This window comes from Phaethon lepturus, unplaced genomic scaffold (assembly GCF_000687285.1).
Source record: "Phaethon lepturus isolate BGI_N335 unplaced genomic scaffold, ASM68728v1 scaffold47686, whole genome shotgun sequence".
In the NCBI taxonomy this organism is placed as follows: Eukaryota; Metazoa; Chordata; class Aves; order Phaethontiformes; family Phaethontidae; genus Phaethon; species Phaethon lepturus.
Genome location: NW_010549274.1, coordinates 39,313 through 48,340, shown reverse-complemented (window position 1 = coordinate 48,340; position 9,028 = coordinate 39,313). Strand labels below are relative to the sequence as shown.

General features: G+C 41.1%; 1 protein-coding gene across 1 annotated transcript in view; it reads left to right on the top strand.

Annotated features, from left to right (window-relative positions):
- Positions 1–8,367: 8,367 nt before the first annotated feature.
- WHSC1L1 (Wolf-Hirschhorn syndrome candidate 1-like 1) overlaps positions 8,368–9,028 on the top strand; it is a 34,862-nt gene continuing 34,201 nt past the window's right edge. The window contains 1 exon segment of the mRNA XM_010290213.1: positions 8,368–9,028. This exon segment is cut by the window's right edge and continues 10 nt beyond it. Within this exon segment, the coding sequence (XP_010288515.1) occupies positions 8,412–9,028 (617 nt within the window). The 5' untranslated portion in view covers positions 8,368–8,411.

Sequence of the window (9,028 nt, the reverse complement as noted above, 5' to 3'; positions counted from 1 at the left end):
TGAGGCACGGAGCGGGACTGTAGAGGGCCGGGGCGCTCGGGGCTCCGTGACGCGCAGCGGGACCCACTCCCTTGTCCCACCCGAGTGGGTTTCGGGCAAGCGGCGGCCCCCGGCGCTTCCTTATTCCCCGCTTGGCCGGTGGGCCGAGCATCTGAGGAGAGCGCCCGGGTTTCGGAGAGGGCCAGCGGGAGGAGCCGCTCTCGGCGAGCCCCAGACCTGCTGGGGAGAAACTTGGGGTTAGAGCCTGCACCGCGCTCTTCTGAAACGATGCAGACCTGCCTCCGTGACCAGAGCACGTACTTGTCAAGTTATTCTCAGATAAAAAGGTTTTCAGTTCGAGCTGCATATAAGCAAAATATCGTTGTTTCTTGGATTTTTTTTTTTAGGTACTGTTGCATTGTACTCTACTTTGTTCTGTGTCTTACTGTGCTCTTTTTTGACTGTTAATACACTCGACAATTTTAGTACAGGTTTAAGATTTCTGATTTGTTGCTAAAAAAAAAAATCCAAGTGATAACTTAGTTCTATATATATCAACAAACCCAAAAGACAATGTAAACTAGCCTATAATCATAGTCAAAGAAAAAATTGTAGCCTGTTTTGATGACTGCATAGGTCTTCCGGTGGCTTACTGTAAAGGCACACAGAGAATTTTTTGTTTTGTCAGTTAGATTTTTATGGGGTTTTTTTATTACTTCAGTGAACTGCTTGAAAGGATTTTGCTCCAAAAAATGAGCATATGCTTTATGAAGTTACAAACTAAGAATAGAGGATGATGATCAAAGACTATGTTTTGATTTAATACAAGTGTTTTGCATTTTTCAGTTTGGCAAGTTTGCCTGAATCTGAAGTGATTCACATGAGATCTCTTACAGTTATTACACTGATTTTGATATGTGAAGGCATGTCATGACTCTTACAATATTTGGTATTGCCAAAGATCTGACTGCTGGTTTTACGTGAATATCAATGCATGGCTCTCCCTGAAGAACAAAAGATTTTCCTCCACGTTTCCTATTTGAATCCTGAGGCTCTAAAAACGAATGAGTACTCTTAAGCTCATTTTCAAGGGAAATACCCCTTTTTTTCTTTTTTTTTCTTTGTAATACAAGCATTTTCTTTGCTGCTGTCCGTGTTGTTTGTTTCCACGTCACCATGGGAAACTTGTTAAAAGTGGCCTTATCAAAACCATGTTACAGACATGACTATTTATTCTGGCATTTAAAAAAAACCCAAAAAACAAAACAAAACAAAAAAACCCAACAAACCACCTTTAAAAAGGTATGCAGGAAAGAAATCAGCCTTACCACATGCTTTAAAGTTTGTCAAGAGGTCTCTGATTCACCATCAATGTCTGCCAGAAGAGACTGCTCACTCTGGCTGAAGTCAGTAGAAATCCACAGGCTACAGTTTTTCTGCTAATGAATCTATGTGCTGTTGAAAAACTTGGCATTGTCTTAACGTGTGTAAATAAAAGTTTCCATGCATGATTTCTTAAGGACATCTAGAACAGAATGGGACAAAGCAGACTGCAAATAGTGAATGCAGGAATCAGTAAGAATAATAATTTTATTTCTGTCTACAGTTCACATAATTTGAACACCACAGGACGCTGTTACAGTTGATAAAGGCAGTCCTCCAGGTGATTTTTGACATGACTGTAGGAAAAGCGTGGGTATGCTCAGTTCCGGTGAGCAGTTCAGTGGCAGGTGTGTATGCTGAACTTCAGCGAAAGCCAAGTTCTACATTTCTCGCGGTTCCAGCTGGGTAGTCTTAAGGTTTTGAGAGGAGGAATGGAAATACAGCACAAGTCAATTGCATCACTTAAAAATGCTGACCAACCTAGCCTGTTCCAGCCAAACAGCTGTCTGTTTGTAAAACATGTATAGCAGTGAACATCTAGTGAGAATAGTTGCTGTGTGGATTAGACCCTTGAGATGACCAGTACCAGCACAGGTTAGATACAGGCATACACTGGAATGAAACGGCGCAGAAGATTACACGGCAGTAATCGTACATGTGGTGACTCAGGTAATGAAGGTGTGGTAGGATATAAACAGATCTTTGAATGTCTCTGATTTAGGTCTGTGGGGACAGGAGCAAACCTGTTGGGGGGTTGTTTGTGCATAAAGATGGCCTAGAACTTTTGCTTTCGAGACTGCTGATAGAAAGTCCAGCTCAGGGTGACAAGGCAGTGATACCGTTCACAGAACACGTAAGACTGACTGAAATTACTGCTTTTTCAACTCTGTCAGTGAGCCAGTAGGACAGTTTCTGTTCTCACAGCTGATACTTTCCATCTGTGTAAAATGCCTTGCCTCTAACAAGTGCTAAACCAACTGCTTTGGTGGTCGTTGTCAACAGAAAAGGGTAAAATTACTTCCAAAAGGTTTTGTGGAAACTCACTTTAAAATTTGTGCATGCTATGCTTTTTTATCAGTAGGTGTTGTGTCAGCCCGTCACTGCGGTGATAGCTGGCCTCAGCTGAAGAGGCGCCTGTGCTGGTCCGAGCAGGGTTTGCCAGCCGGTGGCAGTGGGCAGAAGGTGCACAGAGCCCTGTGGATCTCCGTCGTTCAGCGAAAGCGCTGCCATTTTGCACTGGCTTCTGGCTGCCTCTGGCTAGGCATGGCCGGCTTCTCTGAGTTTGGCTTCCAGCAGACTTTGGAGACAGTAGTCCCTCCTCATACTTGGGAGTTTTTACCTTGGGCTCCTTTTCGGTGATGAATAGTGGTGGGTGCTTCTGAGATTTAGGAAATTTCTGTTGTGTATTGCATAGTTACCATATCTTTTCTCACTTTTTTGAGCTCTTCCTGATTGAGGAATAATACAGTGGATAGATGCCTGTTTGTGTATTTTATAGGCAAGTCCTACCGTGTTGCTGTATTTTGGGCAAACCTACAAAACTCCCTCTTTGGGAGGAATAAAAACTTTCATCAAATGGGATGTGCATTGTTCAGGTTTGTTTGATAATCTGAGAAGTCAGTTATTATTTGTTCTACTGCAACATGAAAGCAATATATGAGAACTTCTTAAGTATCTTGTTTTCCGAAAGTGAAGTTGCAAAATACTTATGCTAAAAATGGCTTTAGATAAGTGCAGTTGTTGGTGAAAAATGTGAGCCCTGAGGATTCCTAATCTCTTTGAAACTTTCCCATGACTGGGCACTCACTGTTGAAGGTGTAACTAATTTTTTTCGAGTTACACTCAGTCAAGCTAAGACGCTCGGGAAGGGAAGTGAAACAAACTTAGTGGTATTTTAAGCAAGTGCACTGTAAAGAGTTCTACTAGGTTAACCTACCTTATCTTGTACTGATTATATTTTTTTATTTCATTTACTTTTTCCCCTGATACTTTGAATTGTGACTTTCCCATGGACAACATGAAAATATTTGCTCAAACAGCGTCCATGTGTAGAGTCTCAGTGTCTGTAAACAGTCCTGTTTTCCTGCTCGGTCAGAAGATCCCACAGCTGTGGGAATGCTGGCTACCCAGTTTTAGAGAACAAACTCTTTTTCTCTCATTAGGAAATTCAGCTGCAGTTTTGAAGATATCGTTGATTTCAAGGTTTTTTCCCCAGCTGCTATAAAGTATCCATTTCCTATAAACCTTGAAATAATTAAATTGTTTCTTTATCTGTTGGTTGAGTTCCAATGTCATATCAGTGCAGTATCTGTTATGGGTCATATTTGGAAGCCAAATCCTACAGCTTGGAGGAGGCTAATACTGTAATTTAATAGAGTAATCTCTGTTGTAGTGAGAAGAATTTACTCTGAAATACTTTTCTGCAAGATCAACACATGTCACTGAAAATCAGATTCACTTGTGGTTTTAGGTAGTGTTCTTCTGCTGAGGAAAGATGGGTATGACGCTCTTGAGCCTGTGTTGATATTTTGGTGACAATGGGGTATTCTTTGCATTAGAGCTTGGGAGTGACTTTTACAAAGTAATCCTTCTTTAGGTTTAAATGTTGAGATTCCTATACGTTCAGGATTCATCCTTTTGTTCTATTATTTCAGTAGCTCCAGGGGCTGTCCTTTCTTAACGCAGCCCTGATGCAGCTTCACTGGGTAGCAACTGGGAAATGAACAAACTGATGCAGACTTTTGGAAAATCTGGGTGTGTTAACTGTGATGACAGTCAAAGACTCGGAAGGAAGAAGCTCTCGATGATGTAAGCTCTGTGGGAGGAGAACAACCTCTTGTGTTTTAAGACTGAGTGTAGCAGTTCAGTGAAGCAATAATCCTTGCTTCTGCAGCCTATGTAGGAAGGTAGTGAAGCAGGTGTACATGTTATCGCAAGTATGAAGCATAGGCTAGCATCGAGGACTTTTTTACACAGGTGAGCTCCAGAAAGTAATTACTTAAAAAAAAAAAAAAATCAAAACCATTTTCTTTTACTGGTAACTCCTAAATCCAGTGTAAGTAGCGTGGTTTGAGGTTCATTAATCCACACTTCTGTCACGTAACAAAATGAAGCACACTGATGACCCACCCTCTTCAATTAGTGCCTGTGGAAGCGAGTGCATTGACAGCTTTAGGAATGGTCACAGCTGGGGACTGGCTGCTCTGAAGAGTAATACACCATGGGCAGACTTTGACCTGGAGGGCTGTGTGTGGAGGAGATAAGAGGGACAGACACTGCTGTGCAGCTTTTGAGATCTGTTACTACTGTGTCTGGATCTCATTAATACAACTTTGATGGGATAGTTGTACCAAGGTATCAGCAAAGAACTGCTTCTCAACACTAGCAAAACTGCATTTTTGCTGAAATAAGCTGTCCTGGTAAGGGCATTCTTTGTGTATGAGTGAGGACTTTTGCTGGCTATGTTGGTAAGTATTGCATCTTACTGTAGACCCAGATAGATGTGACTGTGATGAGAAGCCTGTAGTGTTGTCATGGCTTAGTGCTCTAGCCTTGTGACAGAGAGTTCTTCCTAATAGGAACAGGGCTGAGTCTCATAAACAGTCTTTGTTAAATCACTCAGCAGTCTGTAGATCATCAGCTTTTGAATTATGTTTATAGATGGAATTAGAATGGGTGAATATGAGCAGCCTAATGTAGTACATTGTAATTGGCCAGATACATGCTTGCAACATCCCAGAGAATAAATAAACCTTGGTGTCCCAGTGAAATGCTACACAAAAAAGTTTGGTTTATATCCCAACTTTTTAAAGTGTGGAAGCTCATTTAAGAAAAAGGCTGAAAATTGCCAGTGGAATAGAAAAAGGCCTGTTCTTATTTCAAAGAGATGGGATAGAGTAATGCTTGCTAGGGCAGAAACCTTTTGCTTAGGCTGTTGTACACAATTTCAGTGCTTCTCGAACTGAAATGTTTGGCTGTATGAGCAGCTTTCTAGTCTTCTGTATGCAGCCTCACCTGATGATGTGGCTCAATTTTAGAGAAGTCTTTAAGGAAGACTGGCAACAGAACAGAACTTCTGTATTGTTGTCCACAGCGATGTGCCTTTAAAATGCTGCCAGAGGAATGAACTGGATGACCAAATCGTGTAACCGCAGGTCACAGTAGTAGGAGAGAGGGTTTTTTTTTTTTTCCTCACTGATGCAACAGTTGAGGTATAAGTTCTCAGTCTGTACTTGGTGAGTTGTATGACTAGAAGATGGTTATACAGGTGCACAGTTTAAAGGCAGTCTCCTGAAGGTAAATGTCTGTTGCTGATTAGAAAACAAGGGTTTGTAGAGGCTCTAGATCTAATGGTATTGGCTGGATGAGGATTAGTTGTTCTGGTGGTGGCAGTGAGGCTTTTATTCCCTCTTATACCATGGAATACTTGCTCCTGAGAGGAGCTGTACTGTCTAGTGAAATGAGTAGTCTGCCTTGGTATTTGACATTGTAAGTAAGGCTAAAGAACCTGCACTTGGGGAAAAAATGTTTTTTAAACGAATTATCATCCTCTCTCTTCCCTCTCAAGAGAGAAATGAAAAGTGTTAAAATTATTTTACCATATCAGATTAGCATCCTCCAGCAGGACCCAAAACTTAAAAAGTTTCCGCTCTTAGTCAGACTTATAAGCAGGAAAACATAAAGCATAATTATTCAAATACCATGTGACATTAGCACAATTCTTCTTAACAAAGCATAGAATGCTGTATAATTTTTTTAGAGTTTTGCTTTCTAAGTTGATTTTTTTCTTTTTTTCTTTTTATAGTTCTGATGTGGCCACCCCAAAGTTTGGGTCTTGACATGATATACTTTAAGAAATCCCTTATTTAACATTATGGTGCTTGGTTCTACTAAACTAAATTGATGGTCTTGCATTTACCCAAATATTCTGAAAGTAAGTGGTTTAATTACTACTAAATGGCAACAATAAAAAACAGGGAAGTTGAGAGCAATTCTATAATTTCTTAAACTGTTTCTGCTTTGACTGTCCATCCAGCAATGGGTATGCCAGGGTGAGTGAAGTGCTGTTGCAGCTTGTCAAGATACGTTTTTTTTTTTCTTTTTTAAGTACTCAGAAGAAAAAAAAAAAATTGAACCTGGTTTTAGTAACAAATAAAAGCAGCCTAGGGTGCAGTTTCTTACTAGTGTGAGAAATCTGTTGTTTGCTCTTCAGTTTGGCAGATGTAAAGTAACAATTAATTTGTAAATAGTACAAACAGTCCCACTTCCTCTTCCTAGAATGGGTGGTGGTTTTGTGTTTTTGACCTTGACACGCAATCCTGCTTGGTCCTTGTGCTGTCCCTCAGATACACTGTCCCCTCGACAGTAACGTCTTCGTGTTGGTTTTGTGGCTGATGTGCAGAGAGCTGCTGGAGGGAAGAGATGGTTTTACAGCCACAAGATTTAAAAGTTACTGCAGTTTGTGAATTTTGCTGCATGGCATTGTGCTATTAAGTTGTTTCCTTCAGCCACTTAATTACAGTGACAAATGTGCCCCTGGTTGATTGCACAGGGCAGTACAGATGGATTCAAACATCGATACAACCTCAGTATGAAGTCCATAAAACATAGAGCAAAATTCTGGTCAAGTTCTTGTTACTCTTATAACTTCAGTTTCTTTTTGCAGTCTCAGGGGAGGGAAGTGTTCTTAGTGTTTTGAAAACTATTAGATAAGGTATTTGCATGTGTTGCATTAGGAGGGTGAGAATTTAATGTGGGCCGGGTTATATGTAGATTCTTATTATGAGAAGTATCTGTGGGATGTGTTAATGTTATTTCAAAGCCTGACCAAAAGGGCACAGTAACCCTACTTTATGCCTACACAGAGACAGAATAAATAATACAAAACTATGTTTACTTTGGAAGGGCTAAATTGACCTTGCTTGGAAGCAAACTTGTATTTCTTACCTGAGGTTTAGGTCACTGTATATTTCTTCTTGTTGAACATTGAGATTATTTAGGTGAATGCAAAAGCCTTCTCTGAGCCAGTAGTTGAGTTTCAGAAATCTAACTTTGATTTAGTCTGATTTTGGTGTTTTATTACTCAATGGAAAATTGAAAATGTGTATGGCAGCTTTCTCGGCTGTAATCTAATTCTATGAATAACCTCAGGTTTTGGAGATCTTTTGATGCTGAGGCTGGTTTTCTTTCCCTTGAAACCATGTAGTGTTTAAGCCCTAAGTGTTCAATATTAGATAAGGCATGGGGGCAGGGAGTGAGGAGAATAACCCTTCTCGCTTAGCTGCTGAGAGCCCACAGGTGCAAACTCTGCTTTTCTGGTGAGGGAGGATGTTGGGAAACCTCATCTGAAGCTGTTACACCTGAACTGGTTTTCCCAGCAGCTGAGGTGGAATGACCTATTCGCTTTAATTGTGCCATTGTTCAGAAAAGCCCATGGCTTAGGTCTCCTGCTGGCCTAAGGGCTGCTCATGGGTCTCTTGCATTTTGGCAAGGAGGCAGGGAGGAAGAGGAGAGGTTTCTCTCTTATTTGAGTGGTCCTTCTGTGGTTTTTCTGGCTTGTGCAGTTTGCAGTGACTGTGGTGTCAAGGGAACTTGATATGTCCTGTATGCTTGAGATCTACTGCTTTGTGTTAGAATAATGCTTCCTAGCACCAAACTAGGCGGGCTATAGAGAGTGATTGGAATTTTAGCACCATTATTCTGACTTTGTAACACTTGGGCTCATAGTTTTTAAGCACTTACAGGTGCTTATAACATTTCTTTAAACATCTTGGAAAAGACAACAGTGGTCATGTAAAAAAGCTGTTCTACAGAAATTTGTGTGTGTAAATAGCCCCTTGTAAAGATTCAGTAATACCAGTCCTCCCTAAATCAATGAGAGGTTGGCTACTGAATAGAGTGTGGGAAATTGGTCTTTAAATTGTTGAGGGAAAAAAGAGATCTAATTTGCTTAATTATTGTCTTTTGATTTATGCTGACTTCTTATTTCCCTTCCCCTGCCTTTAGGCCCTATGAGAAAAAGGGAAAGCTAAGGATGCTGGAGCAGAACAATGGATTTCTCTTTCTCTTTCATGCAAGGGATCATGGGAAACACAATTCAGCAACCACCTCAACTCATTGACTCAGCCAACATCCGCCAAGAGGATGCCTTTGATGCCAGCAGCGACATTGCTGAAGATGGTGGACAAACGCCATATGAGACCGCTCTGCAGCAAGGCTTTCAGTACCCTACACCCACGACAGAGGACCTTCCAGCCATCACTAATGGCTACCCACCAACAATCAATATGTACGAACCTCAAGCCAAATACCAGACATACAGTCAATATCCCAATGGTTCAGCCAATGGTTTTGGTACAGTCAGAAACTTTAGTCCCCCAGAGTATTACCAAATGGAAAACTCTAATGCAAGGCCGCACGAAGTTCTGGAAAAACCATCCCCTCCACAGCCGCCGCCTCTGCCACCACCTTCAGTTTCACAAACGGTGATTCCAAAGAAGACTGGCTCACCAGAGATCAAATTAAAAATAACCAAAACTATCCAGAACGGCAGGGAATTGTTTGAGTCCTCTCTGTGTGGGGACCTTTTAAATGAAGTACAAGCGAGTGAGTATGCTAAGGCGAAACATGAAGGGAGAAAAGAGAAAAGGAAAAAAAGTAGCAAGCA